The sequence below is a fragment of the Macrobrachium rosenbergii genome, chromosome 58 (genome assembly GCF_040412425.1).
Source record: "Macrobrachium rosenbergii isolate ZJJX-2024 chromosome 58, ASM4041242v1, whole genome shotgun sequence".
Classification (NCBI taxonomy): Eukaryota; Metazoa; Arthropoda; class Malacostraca; order Decapoda; family Palaemonidae; genus Macrobrachium; species Macrobrachium rosenbergii.
In genome coordinates, this window is record NC_089798.1 from 16,025,389 (window position 1) to 16,043,728 (window position 18,340).

Sequence of the window (18,340 nt, forward strand, 5' to 3'; positions counted from 1 at the left end):
CCACACTCACCCGCCCGCTGCCGGCACCCCAGCGCCATCTGAACTCATTCCATTTCTAGCACGTGATCGTTGTTGTTGCTGAGTTTTTTGTTCTTGTGCTTTTGGCCATTTTTCACCTTTCCAAGCATGTCGTCCAGCAGCTTTACTGTATCCAAGTTAAGTACCATCTTATTGTGGGGTTTTTATGATAAGTTTGGCTGTTTCAGCCCGTATTTATTTATTATACGTGGTTCTGTTATGACGCTTACGGCGCCCCTAGTCAGCCATGTCGATCATGAGGTACGCCCGTCCAGCTTGTTCTGTTTGGGCTTCTCTTTGTCGATTACATTGCTTATCGTTATTTCCCCTAGGATTCATCCTGGTGGCGTTTCCTGGGCTGGGTTTTTTCGGTGTTTCCCTAACGATAATTTTGTTGAACCGCATCATTAGGGTTCCTGCATTTGGGTTCCCGTCATCTTCCCGCTTTAGTAACTCCACAGGATGTTTCCCCTTGGACAGTTATAGCTTTATAATTATTATAATTATTATTTTGCTTGTGCTTGACGTCATGTTTTCACTGCTTAGAATTATTAATTGTTACCGTGGGGGTGTCAGGTACAGTTTTCCTGTTTACTTCCTGTCGCTTCTCTCGGTTAGGCTACGCGCCTAGCACAAGCACAAGATTATTTTATTGTTTAATGTATATATGATGGTGATTTATTATTATTCTGGTTAACTTCCCTTGTGTGGGGTTTCCCTATATCCTGCCTAGTGTATGTTAGGCTCTTATTTTGCGCCTATTGGCCTCCTGCTCTCCCTTTCACCCTGGGTTAGGTTAGGCGAGCGGAGGGGATCAGCAGGTAGAGGGAGTTTCTGTTGTTGTTCCATCCACTGACCGTTGTTTGGGTTGTGGAGTGAGACCCCATTGTCCTCCCCCTTCTTTACGGAGGGGTAGAGTTTTTTTTTTTTTTTTCTGTGGGTGTGTCTCCTCCATGCTTTTATTGCATTCCCTTTCTTTTGGCTCTGGTTGGTCTTCGGCACGGGAATTTCTCTCCCTGTTGTTTCCTCATCCCTCCCTTTCCTTCTCCCCTTTTTATTTCATAGGCTACGTCTATGTGTGGGGTGAGAGTATGTAGACCTTAGGTCGCTATTCCTTTCCCTTTCCTTCGGGTAGGCCATGATCTCTCCAAGCTGGTATTATTTACCTAGCGTGGTTGTGTTTACAGTTGAGCAGGTGAAGGCATCTTCCCAGTCTCCTGTTTTCCTCTGCTCTGGCCTACTCCTTCCTTACCCCACCAACCCCTCCCCACCTCCCCCTTTCTACCCTGGGTGCAGCTCTTTGTCATCTCAAGCGGGTGACGTCGGTGTCCGACGACCACCCCGAGTTGTTGGATCTTCCCTGGTGGAGGGATTCGCTCCCTCCCATGGCTGGTCCCAGATGGCATTTTTCTTGGCTCAGTGTCTCGTTAACCCGCTCTCCTAGGATCGAGCAGGTTTTCAACATTCTCAGGGTTACTTTTTCTCATCCTTGTCCCGCTCGCTCCGGCGTTCGGGATGCTCTAGTTGGGTTGACTGGCGCTTACACCTGCCCTTGTGGATCTGTGGTGTTTTGTAGCCTCACCCTTCTATTGTTCTCTAGCGGTGGAGGCTTGGGATCCCCGGAGGGGGTGGTGCCGGACTCCGGGGAATGCTGATTTTTATGTCGTTGTTAACCGATTTTGTTACCATCCTCTGTATATATATGCATTTTTATTGTTCCCGGCGGCTCATCCCGCCGTCGGATATATATTTGTTTTCTTGTTATTGTTATCAGAGTCCGGTGATCCTACCCTTGGGTTCCGCTGTTTTATTCCTGGCATCCCTTGTGGTAAGGGTCCTGTTGACTCAGCTCTCTCGTTCCGCCAGAGTATTCCGGCAGTCGAGGGGCTTCTTGCTTACCTTAAATTTAAGTTACTTTTTCTGGTAGGCCCGTCTCTGACGGGGTTTTTCATTCCGCCGGAGTGCTCCATCAGTACAGTTTGAAAATACCTGTGCCTGCTTAGTTTAAGTTTCTTAGAGTGGTAGGTTCATATACTGTTCACACTTACAGACTGTTCGTTGTGAGGAGCCCAGATGTACCGCCACCCTCCACCAACCCCACGGGCATGTGGTGTCGGACCCACGCTGGCTGTGCGGTCCGGCTTGATGACCTGATCGCCTGGCATCCGGAAGGCTGTGAGGTTTGCTTCGCGCTCTGTGGATGCATCCAGAACGAAGTCGGTAAGCTGCTTACTTTTCGTTCTTCACGTTAGTTACAGTTTGCTATGTTTTCATATCTTATGTTCTAACGCTTATATATTTTACAGTATATTAGCCCTTCCTTGATTCCCTGCTCCCTTTCAGGCCGACGAGTCCTCCAAGAAGGAGGCCCTAGAGTCTCTCCGCGCCTGGGTGGCTGGGTTTGGGAGGAACGTTCCGTCGGGGAAGCCCTACCTCCTCGAAGGGAAGCCGAGGGACTTGCTCTACCCCGGCGCCCGGATCGCTGCGGCCGTACCAGCTGATGTGGCCGCACCCATCATCGAGCAGATCCGGGTCATGACCCAGCCACTGCAAGAGGACCCCCTTTACGCGGAGGTTTCGGAGGACGTCGCCGCTCTGGATTTGGACCTGGAGCCCATGAATACCGAGCAGGACCAGGAGGTAGGTAGAGAGGTAAGTGAGGCAGTGGGGGCGGGCACCCTTTTTGATTCCCCTTCATCCTCTGTATCTTCTTTCCAGGGCTTCGCTAAATCTTCTATCTTGAGGGACAGCGCTCAGTCTACTGTCCCCAAGTTGAAGAAGTCGTGGAAGGCGAAGGGCTTCAAGTCCTCGTCTTCCCGCAAGGCATCCCCTTTCCCCCCGTCGAAGCCAAAGGTTGCTGAACCTGTGGCCTCCGGGAGCAAACCAGGTACCTCGGGCAAAGGAGCGAGTAAGAGGGTGGCCAGGCCCAGCCCTCCTCGCCAGCCTGCCTTTGACCCTGAGGCGTTTGCTGGGATGTCGTTGGAGAGGTTCTCTACGGAGGTAGAGGCCAAACTCTCAAAATTGACGGAGAGGCTTCAGAGTCAGGAGAATCTCCTTGCTGATATGGCACGCTCCGGTGAGGCCGGACCACACTATCAGATCCCTGACACTGCTACCCTCCCTCCTTTTGATGTAGGGAACCCATGGCGTTTTGCTCTTCGAGCTATCCGGCATGAAGACACCTTGACCATTGAAGGTCTCGGTACCAGGCATCTAGAGGAACTGGAGTTCTTCCCGGCTGATCTCTTGCCCCCCTACCCAGGCTTCGTTAGGCTGACGGAGGAAGCCTGGGTATGCTCAGACAAGGTCCCTAAGGAGACGGTGATCTTCCCTAGGGATCAGGCGCAATCTGCTCTCTTGCGCACCTTTTCCGAGTGGCAGGCGGAGAACACGAAGTTGACCCCCTTCAAGGGCAACTTCACTATGTTTTCTCTCGGGGATAAGCTGCCCACTCCCTGCCTGAACAAGGTTGCTATCGCAACCGCTCAGGCTTGCTTGGATGGCAAACCCTTGCCTCAGCTTCGGGAATCAGATCCTACGTCTCTGATCTTCCCAAGGGGTGAAGAGTTCTGGAGAGACACTCCGTCCACATTTACTGTCGGTAAATTGGACGCAGATTGCGCGTCAAACCAGTTCAGCGAGCAGCTTCCTAAGCTTCCAGAAGCTCTCCTGAAGGCTGAGTTCGAGGCACGGTGTCGGTTGAGCCGGTCTTTGAACTCGCTGTGCTTGTCAGAAGCGACCGCTGTCTCCTTTGCAGAGGAGCCATTGTTTCAGGTTCTGACTAAATCCCTGTTAGCAGGTTTCCAGTCGGACCTGTACGACTTCATGGTGGCAAAGATGAACTGCCGTAAGTTCATCTTCGCTGATGCCACCATTCGTCATGAACCTAACAGACTCATGAAGAGTTCTTTCTAGGGAGACAATCTTTTCCCAGAAGATGAAGTCTCCAGTGTCCTGGGCGAAGCAACCAGGGCTAACCAGAGTCTGCGCTCCCGGTGGGGTATCTCCGCCTTTAAGCGGAAGACCTCTGAGTCTAGCGGTTCCCAGAATAGGCCTGGGAAACGTTATAGAAAGCACAGGAGACCACAACACCAGACGGTTGTTCAGGCAGTTCCAGTCTCGACGGTGAACCAACCGTCCACCTCCAAGGCTCAACCCCAACAGTATGTGCTGGTTCAACCAGCCCAATCCCTTGCTGCGCCTACGTACGTCTCCTCGCCGGCGTACAACCCTACCTATGAAGGCCGTGGGGTCTTTCACGGCCTTAATAGGAGCGCAAGGGGGGGTAGAGGTTGAGCCCCCTACAGAGGCAGGGCTGGATCCATCTCCCGGGGGAAAAGTGGCTGCGGTAGAGGAAACAAACCTGCTTCCTCCCACTGAGACCAGTCAGGTAGGTGGACGCCTATACTGGTTCAGAGACCAGTGGTCCTTCAGTCCTTGGGCACACAGCATTGTGTCCAAAGGCCTGGGTTGGAGCTGGATCAGGGACCCTCCTCCCCTGACCAGGTTTTATCAACCCTCCTCCAAAGCCCTACAGGACTTTGTGACGGAGCTTCTCAACAAGAGAGCAATAAAGAAAGTGAGGCACCTCAAATTTCAAGGCAGGCTGTTCACTGTCCCCAAGAAAGATTCCGGCCAGCAAAGAGTGATTCTAGATCTGTCGCGTCTAAATCTCTACATACAATGCGACAAATTTCGCATGCTTACAGTTGCTCAAGTACGGACTCTACTGCCGCGTGGAGCCGTCACCACCTCTATCGATCTTTCAGACGCTTATTATCACGCCCCGGTTGCGCTGAACTTCTCTCCTTCCTGGGTTTCAGACTAGGAAACAGGCCTACTCCTTCAAGGTCATGCCTTTCGGGCTCAATATAGCCCCCAGAATATTCACAAAGCTGGCGGAAACAGTTGTTCAGCAGCTACGGTCCCGGGGGGATCTCCCTAGCAGCATACCTGGACGATTGGATAATCTGGGCCCCAACCGTACAGGAGTGCCGGAAGGCTACAGCCATAGTGATCGAGTTCCTGGAGTCATTAGGCTTTCAATTGAACAGGGAGAAGTCCCGCCTGACTCCGGAGTCTCAGTTTCAGTGGCTGGGTCTCCAGTGGGACCTAACCTCGTACAGGCTATCCCTCCCGCCGGCCAAGCGGAGGGAGATAGCTGCCGCTACCAGAAAATTTCTGAAGGGCAAAGCAGCATCCCGCTGGTCTCAAGAGAGGATTCTCGGCTCTCTTCAGTTTGCTTCAGTGACAGACCTGCTCTTGAAAGCAAGACTAAAAGACATAAACAGAGTGTGGCGGAGACGAGCCAATGTCAGGCTCAGAGACAGAGTCTCTTCAATCCGCAAAAATCTTGAAGACAAGGCTTCACCATGGTCCACAGTCAAAGGCCTTTCAAGTCTGTCCCCTTCAATTTCCCCCCCCAGCTCTGGTAATCCACACAGACGCTTCATTAAGCAGCTGGGGAGAGTACTCACCAAAACAAAAAGTACAAGGGACATGGTCTATAATGTTTCGACAGTTCCATATAAACACCTTGGAAGCTATGGCAGTGTTTCTAACTCTGAAGAAACTTTGCCCCCCGCCGCCAGATTCACATCAGGCTGGTGTTAGACAGCGCCGTGGTGGTTCATTGCATAAACAGGGGCGGCTCCAAATCGAGTCGCGAAATCAGGTGATGTTAGCTATCTTCACTGGCGAACAAGCACGGCTGGCATCTGTCAGCCACCCACCTAGCGGGGTGTGAACGTGGTGGCGGATTCTCTGTCCAGAACTACTCCGTTGGAGACGGAGTGGTCTCTGGACGGGAATCGCTCAATTGGATCTGCCGTCGGGTTCCGGGACTCCAAGTGGATCTGTTCGCCACGGAGAGCAATCACAAGCTTCCCTGTTATGTGGCTCCCAATCTGGACCCCCATGCCTACCCCACGGACGCAATGACCATAGATTGGAACAATTGGGAGAGGATCTACTTGTTTCCCAATAAACATGTTGTTGAAAGTACTGCACAAACTCAGGTCATTCAAGGGCCAACTAGCCCTGGTAGCCCCCATTGGCCGAAGAGCAACTGGTTCCTCTGCTTCTGGAGCTCAAGTTGCGTGTCATCAGATACCCAAACCCAGACTGACCCAAGTAGTACAAACCAAGACTGTGTCAGCTTCCTTAAAAATTCAGAATGCCCTGGTTTTATGGACTTTATAAAATTTGCTGCTAAAAAGGGAGCAAATATTGACCCCAAGTTAACACTCTGTTTCTAGAATCCGATAAGAGAGATTCTAATCTCAGGCAATATGATTCAGCAGTCAAAAAATTGGCATCTTTTTTGAAGGCATCTGAAGCTCAGACTATGACTACTAACCTAGCGGTTACTTTCTTTAGATCATTGTTTGAAAAAGGCCTAGCTCCGGCCACTATTACTACAACTAAATCAGCCTTGAAGAAGGTATTTTTGTATGGTTTTAAGATTGACCTTACAGATTCATACTTTTCCTCCATCCCTAGACCATGCGCCCGTTTGAGGCCGGTAACACGCCCACATTCTGTTACCTGGTTCCTGAACGATGTTCTAAAATTAGCCACTGATATTGATAACTCACAATGCTCTTATCTGGATCTGTTAAGGAAGACCTTGTTTCTGATTAGCTTAGCTTCAGGTGCCAGAATCTCAGAGCTATCTGCTCTCTCTAGAGGTGATGATCACATTGATTTCCTCCCGTCAGGAGAAGTTCTCCTTTCCCTGATCATAGCTTCCTAGCGAAAAAATGAAGACCCTCAGGACAGGTGGTCCCCTGGAAGGTGGTGCCTCTTCCACAAGACCGGTCCTTATGCCCAGTCTTTACCCTAAAGGCTTACTTACAAAGAACTCCTCAGTGTATGTCGGGTCCTCTCTTTATCAGGGAAAAGGTGGAACTCTTTCTTTGAATGCTATAAGACAGCAAATTCTGTATTTCATTAAACAGGCCAACCCGATTCAGTTCCTAAGGTTCATGATATCCCAGTGTAGCTACCTCTACTAATTATTTTCATAATATGGATTTTGCTGAACTTACCAAGTATATGGGATGGAAATCACCTCTAGTGTTTAAACGCCACTATCTAAAAATCACTCAAGCTCTGAAATTCTCTACAGTGGCTGTGGGAGTGTCATCCCCACCTTAATTATCCTTAACCCTTATCCTTTCCCCGCCCGCCTGCCTCATTTATTTCTCTGCCTGTTCTCCCGGATCAATCATGCCTCACTGCCTTACTCCTCATAATTGATACTAGTATTGCCATTATTATTGTTTGTCTTGGTGATTGTGTTTTGTTATGCTGTGTATTTAGATTTAAGCCTAGAGGTACTTGTGTTATTTTATTTTACGCTTCGTATACCTCACATTTTTGATATTGTATAAGATATATTGTGTATTTCTCTTATGTATAGTTTATATTTACCTGTCTATGACATTGTATTGTTGGGTATTTTTGTTCCACCCGTACTTACCTGTGATTTGATTCTCTTTGCTTTGCTGAGATATCATATTAAATCTATTTTTTCATAGCATGTGTTTTTGCTCATGATCACCTTTTTGTTTATTTTGTATCTTGGCAGTCTTGACATGATTCTCCATTACTATTTCACTGGGTGACACAGGGACGAACTCAGAAAAGGGATTCTGACAGAGGAAAAATCTATTTCTGAGGGAGGCCCTGTGTCACCCGGTGACCCTCCCAGTATCTGGTTTCCCCCCCTGCTTTGGCATGCCAAGCCTGAGGGTGGTGCTAGACTGGAATGAGTTCAGATGGCGCTGGGGTTGCCGCTTGGCGGGCGGGTGAGTGTGGGAGCTGGTACGGCTCTCTGCTCTTCCGAGGGATTTTGCCATGGGGATGTCTTTCGAGTGTGGTTCTGTGGTTGTGATTCTTCACTCACCCTTATCCATACCGACGCCCTCTTGGTATAAGAAGGCGCTCGATCTGGGGGTAGTAACCCCAGCATTCCTGATAGCTTTTTTCTCTGGTATATTTAGCAATATTTATACCTAGAAATTCGTGCAAGAAAGGAATTTCACCGGGTGACACAGGGACGAACTCAGAAAAGGGATTTTGACAAAGGAAAAATCTATTTCTGAGGGAGGCCCTGTGTCACCCGGTGAAATTCACCGGGTGACACAGGGCCTCCCTCAGAAATAGATTTTTCCTTTGTCAAAATCCCTTAATTTATGATTTATCAGATAGTTTCTAAAATGGCAAATCTCATTCATAAAAAGGTCACAGCCCTCCTGTGAAGGTGACTAACAATTTCTTAATGATGGGTCCGGGTCAGAAAGGCACTACTTAAGAGATCTTCATAACCCATTCAGATTTCTAGTAATTTTTAAATAATGCACATTAGAAAACATAACAGAATTTTCACTTTTTTAATATGATTACTGAATGAGATTGTTTGCATGACAAATTTTCTTATATCTAAAAATATATTGAATGAGCTTCTCTGAAAAACCACCACTGTTAGTTCACACACCAAATTTTATGCCAAAACCTGACAACTTGGAAAACTTCAAACACAAAATCCTTTCAAATTTGATAATCAATATTCCCTAACTTCAAAATTCATTAATTTATCACTTAATATTTGTGCTACACAATATAGCATAGATTTACAAATTGATGCTAAAATATGACAAATTTTTATTACACCCTATACCTTTAAGTAGTTAGATACAAGTAATGATTTTCTGTAATGCTAAAACACATTCTAGTCATGGGTAAGGCCTGAAAGACAGTTTTGAGATTTGTCCAAAGGATTCATATTTATTGTTTTAAGGCACAGCATATGCAGGCATAAACATGGGTAAGTGTGACTAAAGAATCATGTTAATGATTTCTTATTGCCTGCTCTTTGACATGAGATTATTTACAGTGGCTGTGATACATAATTACCACATTTCTAAGTGTTTTTCTTACATATTTTTTATACAGTTTTATTATATTTTACTGGTAGGAAGTGTTAACTAATGCTGTCACTTAATGCCATTTTGGGGCCCCTTCACCTCTACAGCTTCTGTAAGGGTCCTAACTTTTTCTTTGGAGTCTCAGTCCTAATGGAATACTGTTTCAGTTTGTATTTACATAATCTAGTAAAAATGCCTTTATAGTTTTTCTTGCTTACACTTTGATATTGAATATTTTGAAGATAATTATTTTCCCGTAACTGTAGAACAAATTCACCAGACTTCTAGTAGATTTATCTGGACATTACTATTATCATTAATACAGACAGTGCAGCAATGTTCTGCAAGTTCAAAAGCTATGCAAGCTCCTAAAGCTCTATTTCACTTTACCCTCATATAGTTCTAATGTCCTTTTTCCATTTTCCTAAACACCCTGTTAACAATATATTCTTTTTATTCATTATTATTTATTATTTATGATTTTTGGATAACAAGAAAATGAAACTTTTAGTACTTCCTAAACTTTAAACTTTTTATAAATAATCAGTAATTAAGGACTGAACGAAAATGATAGTGTCTACTTAAGAAGTAATGTATACAGCAATTTACGATTATTAAAGCAGTGACATTCTATTTAAGCTTAAAGATATAGCAAATATTGTATTTTACTACCATCACACAAATAAACTTTATAGAATTACACGCCAAAGTATCAGCAAACTATATCTAACTTCTACACAACTTCAGTGAAGAGAATTTCACATGGGCAATACATGAACATACAAAAATTACTATATATTACCTAAATAATATATTTCACTGTCATAACACTACAATGCAGAATATGTAACTGTGAATCTCCGCATACAGTACTGCTCTCTCAATAAAAATTTGGTGAACTTACTAGCATCTTTATCACGAACGACTTTATATTTAACTACAGGATCTACATTGCTCTACCCATTTGAATACTTATTTTAATAATGTCCCATTAAACTTTTTAAAAGATATTCATGCAATTCCAATAATTTCAATGCCGATACCGCTCCAAGGGATATTCCACCTACCCTTATTAAGACAAGAAAAAATAACATGCAACTGAAGAATATCCTCCAGTAAGAAAAATCTTCAAAATAGTATGAAAAGCTGTCCCTTAAACTTTGCCCATCCTCTTTTTCCTCTGAAAATAAACAGGTTTAAAACAAATGCCATGATACATAATCCATCACTGGTTTTCACTCACCACCTTCAGAGCTAAATAAAGTTCAGAAATCCAAAGCCATTTTATGCATGCAAAATGCACTGCAGTTATGGTATGCAGCATATAAAAAATGAAATGTCCTAAGAACATCTGGCATTGTCAGAAAATGCTTACCCATTACAAAAGGAAAATAAAGCTAGGCTACAAGCTACAGAGTTTGGTTAGTCATACTACAGTAGACCCCAAGCATTAATCAGGAGACAAAGTTGCATTACCTGCGTTTTCTGATCCATCGCTGCCTACACCAGAGCGGCAGCATAAAAAGTTATTAGATTATTTATTTGAATATAGTTCCATTCAAAATTACTTAAATCTAATAATCTTACTTGAGAAATATGTTTTACAAATTTCTGATAACATACATAAAAGTTTCTGAAAATTCATTTATATGCTATAGTATTATGATTTCTTGCATGCATCATCATTACAATTAAATATTAAAAAACAAGAAATAAAAACAATTTCTTTATACAACAGTTTATTGAATTTTCCTGCAATGAAGACACTCCAACCCTGAAGACACACACCAATTCTGACTACCAAAATAAAAAAAAAAAAATTAAAAATAAGGCGGCAAAACTCACAAATTAATGGATTTGTTTTATCTCTATGCAGTGAAGTACAGTGACTCTGGCTGGTACATTATATTGATTATTGTAATTTTTTCAGCTTATTAATTAATTTTAAAAATACTGTACTTAGTTTTGTGTCTGTAAGTGCAATGATTTTAATTAGTTTTTTTCTAAAGTTAACAAATCATAAACAGATTACAAAGTAACACATACAATACAAACTGTCCAACAGTGTTGTGTCACGAATTTTCTTGGCCAATAGTGACTCCATGCAGGCAAATGGATGAGGCTACAGCTTTTATAGTATTTTAAGATTTTGACAGTATTGCATGTAAGCTTATGCAGCAATTTTTTTTTTTTTTATCTCAGATGAGGGCAAAACTAATGCAGAAAATTTTTTTAATCTCAGATAAGGGAAAACGAAACAATACAATAGTGAATATTAAAAATATGGAATTACATTTTATTGCAGTTAAACTCTGTTGAAACAGCGCCAAAAAAAAAAAAAAATAGAAATTAAAGTCCAAACTATACAGATATTACAACTAAGAAAAAACACAACCTGACAATATTTTGTGCTTTGTTACCAAGCACAGTGCAACTTTCTGAAAAAAACTATCTTCAACAGAAACACATTATAAAATTTGATTAAGACATTCTTGCTAAGGTATTACCTACCAGCAGACCCTTTTAACATACCTCAATTTTACTTTTGTAAACTTATAATGATCCAATAAAGTCAGGGTTGTTTCTGAGTAATGCTGATACACATTCAAGTTACTATTCATCCATTAATTCATCTCCCATAATCTGCTGATATGGCAATATGACTGTATATTTTTCTTGTTTTTTTTTTTATGATACTCTTGTTTATTTGCTATTTTAACTAAGAATAATTTATACACCGTATTTAGAGGTCATATACAGGAGTTCTGATTACTCTCTGGCAAGGACAGCCTTCCTCTGGGGTTAGGATAGGCTGATGATAAACATAACCTTTGGCCTGTAGAACACACAGCAAATTTCTGAGACCAGTTTTAGGAAAGAAAAGATAGTGTCTTCGATGCGAGGAAATACAGTAATTTTAATAGAGAGAAAATTTGTGAGGACACATTTTTTCAGAATATAAACTAACTGTATACAAGTACAACCTAAACAGTTGTCATAAATGCAAAATCCATGTAAATGTTGAACCTTGACTTGTCAAATGGATTAACTAAAATTGTCACAGTAATAATGAAACAAGAGCCCTTTGGTATATTATAAATAAAAAAAGATTTAAGAAAATTTAACATAACCACAAGTTATGAAATGAGTTCTGCACTGAGTAAGAATCCATATGGTTCATCTCTTTACCTTTAAAATGATTCAGAATGGGCATACTTTTATATGAACATGCCAAAAAGGCCAATGACATCCTATCCAAACTTCCTTAGAATAAAATGCCTATAAGTGTAAAGAGATTACAAGAGAGTTAAGAGATAAACAGTATAATACTGATGAAAATAACATTAACAAATATATCAATACCTACCATAGGAGACATAATTTACTTGTCCAAAGATTTATGCAAGAGGAAATGGATCTTAAAAATACCATTACAATTTCTTCAAACCTACTAGTATCAATGCTGAACAGAATGTTCTAAAAATATGTCTCACTCAGGGTCTACACAAGCAGGCAGTGGAAGTCTAATCCCTAATAAATTCAGTGTTCAGAATATTAACAACTACCAATCTGATATTGATAATATGTCTTGATACAGTTTGCATACTGTTACTATAATTCCTAAAAAGTCAATCACTGGCTTACTTAACACAGTATACTGAAATCCTTTAACTGTCAAATATATTTTACTTTCTTCAAAATCAAATGCCTGTATAAATAATACACATGGACTGTACTAAGGTGATTCTTTCTATACACTGCCCAATACTACCTGCAGCATGTATTAACTGTTTCCGAGGTTTTCCTTAAAATTTTACTGAGGTACAATGCTACAAGCAAATACCAGGAACAGCACAATTATAATGTACTACAAATTATAAACAAAGTTCCATATTTTAAAATATTAAACTAGAAAAGCTGCTGTTAGTGCTAATAATACGATACATTATAAAATTAATTCACCTTCATAAACAGTAACCACCGTTATGTCGACTGGGAATAAAAATAAAAGAATTGAAAATGATACCAAACAAATCAATACACAACAGTACTGTATCTGCAAATATTTAGAAAGTTCATAAACTCTCAATTCACCACAAAATCACTTCTCTCGAAACTACTGTACTTTATAATGAGCAGAGGGACATTTTATATAACAGCTATATAAGAATAATGTAAATTTCACAGAAATATGACTCTCCTGAATCTGGAACATATGGAAGCTACAAAGTTGAAAAAACTAAAAGAGAAAAAGGTTAAAGTTAAATTATTAGTAAAATACTAGTTTTCAACAGCTACCTAAATTATTTTCTGATGCTAGGCTTTACTATTAAAATTATACTACAGTATACGTACATACAAAAAATACTCGTTTTAGTTTATTAAGGGTACATTCATAAACATGTCATAAACAACTGAAATACTGTCATACGACCATTACTATGACTGTATTCACCTCATAATAATATTTAAAACATCATAGTTCCTCTCTAATCAATTGGATAGTCTTTACATAGTCTACAACTCACAGAGCCATGCAAAGAAATCTCTGTATAACAAAAGAGATGAATACCAAGATATATATCAAGATGTTGTAAATTATAACACTCTCCAATTACTATGGACATTCTGATTCAAACGTACCTACTGTATGTTATACCCATAAAGAAATCTCAAATTCCCTTAAAAGGCGCACTGGTAAAGTTTCTCAACACACTCAAAGCCTTGTATTAGTCTCCAAAATATATTAAAAGTTTGGTTCTTTCCTACAGCTGAGAATTTTGTCTAATGTTCCTTCTGATCCAGTCTTGAAGGAAGCAAAGGGTAAATCACAACTATTCTTCATTGCACCAGTCTTCCACAACACTAGACACAAACTTCCAATCTGTATCATTTCTTGCCAACCACTTAAGTTCTGCGGCTTTTTCTCTCCTCCAGTCATTACTTATTCCATCCACATATTCCTCACTCTTATCCTCCTTCCCTGTATTTTTCCTCCATTCTTAACATGTGACCAAAAACTGAAGTTGTCTTCTCCTAATTTTGAAAATTCTCCTCACTACGTCCTTTCTTTCTAAAACTCTCTCATTCAGTTTGGTGTCACACTTTAATGGATATTCAATTATGCTTTGAACTTTACTTTACAATGTCCTACATCCAAAGCTTTCATTATTTCTGTTGTCCTTTTGATGAATACAGTGTCATTCCAAGCTTGTATGTAGTTCATTCTTTTAAATACTTGAAAATATTTTGAAAAGATCATTTTACTATGTTTTACACCTGAAGATTTCATTTTGTTTATCACAATTGCAACCCTATTAATTATACATAAGCCTTTTTATGTCATAATTGTTTCTATGCTTCTAGTAGTCTCACTAGTCATGTGCCCTCAGGATTAACGGATATGTATTAACCATTAACTTCTTTTCATGACCCTCTTCTATTGTCAACAGCTGTACAGTACTCTTGTCCCTCTCAAGTTTACTTAGGAAAACTGAAAAAACTGAACTTTGCATACACTACTCAGTTGTTAGTACAGTCTGCTGTTTGCCAGCATTGTATGAAGTACATAACCACTACTGAACAAGTGACTTACCATTCAGATCATCATTCAATATGTTAGCTCCTTTGCAGTGTTGCTTTATTCAAGCTTATAATTTCACACTTTTACACAGTTCAGTATAGTTGCAATATTTATGATGTGACAAAGCCTACATACAAAGTGTTCACCTAATCATAATCATAGCTCTGGAGCCAGTTTCTCTTGCGTTAAATTTCTTGTACTCTCTTTATTTCTTATATTACATTTTGCTGCATTACTTTTTACTTGGTAATTTTTGTGTAATGATATTTTTTGTATTTTCTGATTTTACTTTCCTAGTATTAGCGATTGCGTTAGTTTCCTGTATATTTCTTATATCTTTACTCTCAATCAGTATAAAGTAAAAATTATGGCTATTACTATTTGTAATATTTGCATTTAAATAGGTAATCAGTTATTAGTAACTTACTTATGGCTATTACTATTTGTAATATTTGCATTTAAATAGGTAATCACTTGTTAGTAACTTATACGTCACACATAACTTTCAGTACCACAGCTTTTTTTATTACTATAATTTCCTTGGTGTTTTATGTACTTATAGCCTTTTTCTGCACTTCATCTATCTGTCATGCTCAAGCTGTGATGGATGTTAGATCTGATGTTTACAGTTGTGTGCATTCCTTATGCATCAGTGCACTTGTCAAAGTTTCCAGGTACGGCTTCATATATTTACATTCTCCTTCAACAGAGAAATTTAACTCTCCTTGCAGTTATGGTTGCAGCTAGGTTGTTGACACCTCCTTTCCTATTAGCACGCTAGTGGTGGTTGAGCCCTATGCAGGCCATTAATGCCAGTTGGTTTCCAATGTTCACAGAGGAGGATTTCCAGGCCAAATAAGACAAGGAATTCAGCTGCTGAAGTGGCTCCTGCCTCTGCTTCCGAACCTTCAATCTCCAAGTTAGCAATAGTACTGTCTTTGTCATATGTCTTGTATATGAATATTGGTTCTCAGCTGATGTCCGAGCTCTGCCTTCAATTGTTCTGCCTAAATCTTCACCTGCACCTGCTGCCCAGGCAATTCCTGTTCATCAACCTCCTGTCTGGCATATCACTCCTCACCTCCCTTGCCTGCTGCCTGGCCTATACCAATTATACCCACTTCTAGCCTGCCTCACCCAATGACCAGCTTGATTCCAGCCAATGCCCACCTAACTTGCAACATGTGGTAATTTCTAACAAGTAATCTGGACCCATTACTTTAAATCCTCTGAAGGTGAAGGATTTGTAAAATCTCCATTTATCCTGCTTCATTCCCAAGGCAGACTACTAAATGGAGATTTTCACTGATTAAGAAAGCCTTGGTAATGCAGTAAATCTTGCAGAGCCCTATCATGAGGAGGAAATAACCATGCAACCAACTACACCTAGGTTACCCTCCCCCCTCTTCTACTCCTAAATCATCACCTAGAGCAGAGCTGAGTATTCAAAAATATACCATTGTTCTCCTTAGTATTAATCCTATTTTCTTTGTTATCCTTTTATTCTTACTTTTTATTTATCATTATGTTCTAGTCTGGATCTGTCAAGCTCTCTATTGGTCCCTCCATTGTGCCAACATCCTGAGTTTATGTTCACTTTTTTCATACAGAAGGTTTTCAAAATACTGCCGCCATAGTTCCAGTATCTATAAATTTTCACTTGAGTTTTTTATGTTTCATATACATTACCCCTTCACATCTTTCCAGAGACAATATGCTATCTTGAATATTTTCTATTTTCCCTCTGCTGTATACACATTCTTCCACTCCTCCTCTTTGTCCTTGTCACATGCAGATTAGCCTCCCTTCTCTCTTCCTTCTATACATCTGTATCCTCTTCTCTGTCTGCACCCTGCCAGTGCTTGAAGGCTTTCTTCTTCTTCTCTTCAGTGGCCCTTTGTACATCTTCATTCCGTCTCTGTTACCGTTCCCCAGTGCCATACCACATACTTTTTCTGCTGCTAATTGTGTGCCTTCTTTCAGCGGTTTCCACCAACCACTTTGTGGTGCTATACTTGCTGTCACTTTTTAATCTTTTGGCTGGCTTTTTTTTCACTCATTATTAAATCAGCTCACAGAAATCTATATTGCATTAGATAATCCTCACCTCGTGTAACAATACTTTCATATGGTATTGCCCATACTTTTCATTATACAGTGCTGTAATAATCTGTTTTAGCTTCCCCTCTCAATTACATCAGATTTCTTGAATCACCAACTTTTGGTGCAACAACACACTAATTATTACAGTGATTCTGTTTTGCTTTATTTGTCAGTACAGTGAACAGAATTTTGCTTTGTCCACTTAGTATTTCCCACCACTGGGGTTTCGTCAATTCACCCACACAGCACATGATATTCATGATAGGCTGAATTGAGATTAGACCTGTGTCAAAGTTGCACAGCTTAAATAGTCTCTTGATAAGGCATATATGAGATGCAAACACTTAACTTCTACTTATTTCCTCTTGTTAGATTAAACATCCTAGATTTCACAAGGGTACAAAGATCACACAAATTATTTCTGTGCAAATATACATCTCATATTGATACAGCATACAGTGCTATGTTCCTTTTTTGCAAACTGTATATCATAAAACATTACTTGGCAGTCATTTTTTGTAATATTAATAAGCTCCTAGGGATTTTCAAGAAACATTAAACAAAACAATGAAGTAGTATTGCAACATAAATGCTAAAAATCCTCCTAATTTTACCAACAAATCCTATATACCCTATCATGTCTTCTTTGGTTTTACACGTCAGTGTTACGAAAGCTGGTACAAATAAAGATTTAACATATTAATAAAATATAAGTCACTAACTCATAAAGTAATGGAAACAAAATATTAAGCAGCAAAAGCATGTGAAATTTTCTTACCTGAACCACCTCCAGGAGACCACCATTTCTTGGACTCCCCTACAAGGCACATGTTGTCAATGTCTACCTTGTAGTGGCGTTGAAACCACTTGTTTACACCACGAACTTTCCATAGCGCACTTCCCTCATGGATTTTCTGGACAACGTCTTCCATGCTGATGTTTCTAACCAATACCTCTGTGAAAGAAATACAACAAATCTAAGAAAGGATAAACAGATAAAGAAACAATGTATATGAATTAATGAAAAGAAATAAAAATGAAAACATCACATTTCATGATAATTTTGATGCAATGACAATGATAGACACCACTGCCTACATAAATAAGCATATTCTTAATGTTTAATGATTGGAAAAAAATCCTGTAAACATTAAAAGAATCAGTTTTAGCAAAACGAGAAAATCATTTACACTTGCATCCATAACTACGAAATATATTTTAACAGCATCCCATGGATCTAATGATGTGACTCAGTGGTCTAAATAACTTACTTTATAACATTAAAATATCAAGTTCAGCATATGCTTAAAATGTTCTATATCTCTGAAATTAGGCCTATTGCATTTCATATCGTGAAGCAATAAGGAAGACTTACAAGAAAACTATTTCTTGTAAATGGAGCTAATGAATAAAAAAACTTGCCAAACGTCTAATGAAAGACATCAAATGTTTAACAATAAGTTTGTCGAAGTACAACATACTAGAGCTAATATTCATTATATAAATTATTTACCCTTGACTTTTGTCACTCCAATCTACAAAACACAATTTTCAATAATTGTCTTCATCAAAGTTATGAAGGTGACATGTTATGAACTGCATATTTTATGGTGAATATACTGTGTAAGAACAAACCTTGAGTGAGCACTTGAGCATTAGCTCACATGATATCCTTACCCTTGCGCATTAAAGCAAAAACTTCTTG

General features: G+C 40.3%; 1 protein-coding gene across 47 annotated transcripts in view; it reads right to left on the reverse strand.

Moving 5' to 3' along the window:
* The window catches only part of LOC136837145 (1-phosphatidylinositol 4,5-bisphosphate phosphodiesterase delta-4-like), a 377,469-nt gene that overhangs the window by 198,459 nt on the left and 160,670 nt on the right, over positions 1-18,340 (reverse strand). For 30 of the 47 annotated variants that reach the window (XM_067101780.1, XM_067101761.1, XM_067101776.1 and 27 more), the window contains 2 exons: positions 17,414-17,590; positions 10,425-10,448 (listed from right to left, as the gene is read on the reverse strand). In XM_067101780.1, coding sequence (XP_066957881.1) covers positions 10,425-10,448; positions 17,414-17,590 — 201 coding nt within the window. The remainder of the gene's footprint in view (positions 1-10,424; positions 10,449-17,413; positions 17,591-18,340) is intronic. The other 17 variants (XM_067101787.1, XM_067101785.1, XM_067101771.1 and 14 more) reach the window with 1 other exon arrangement.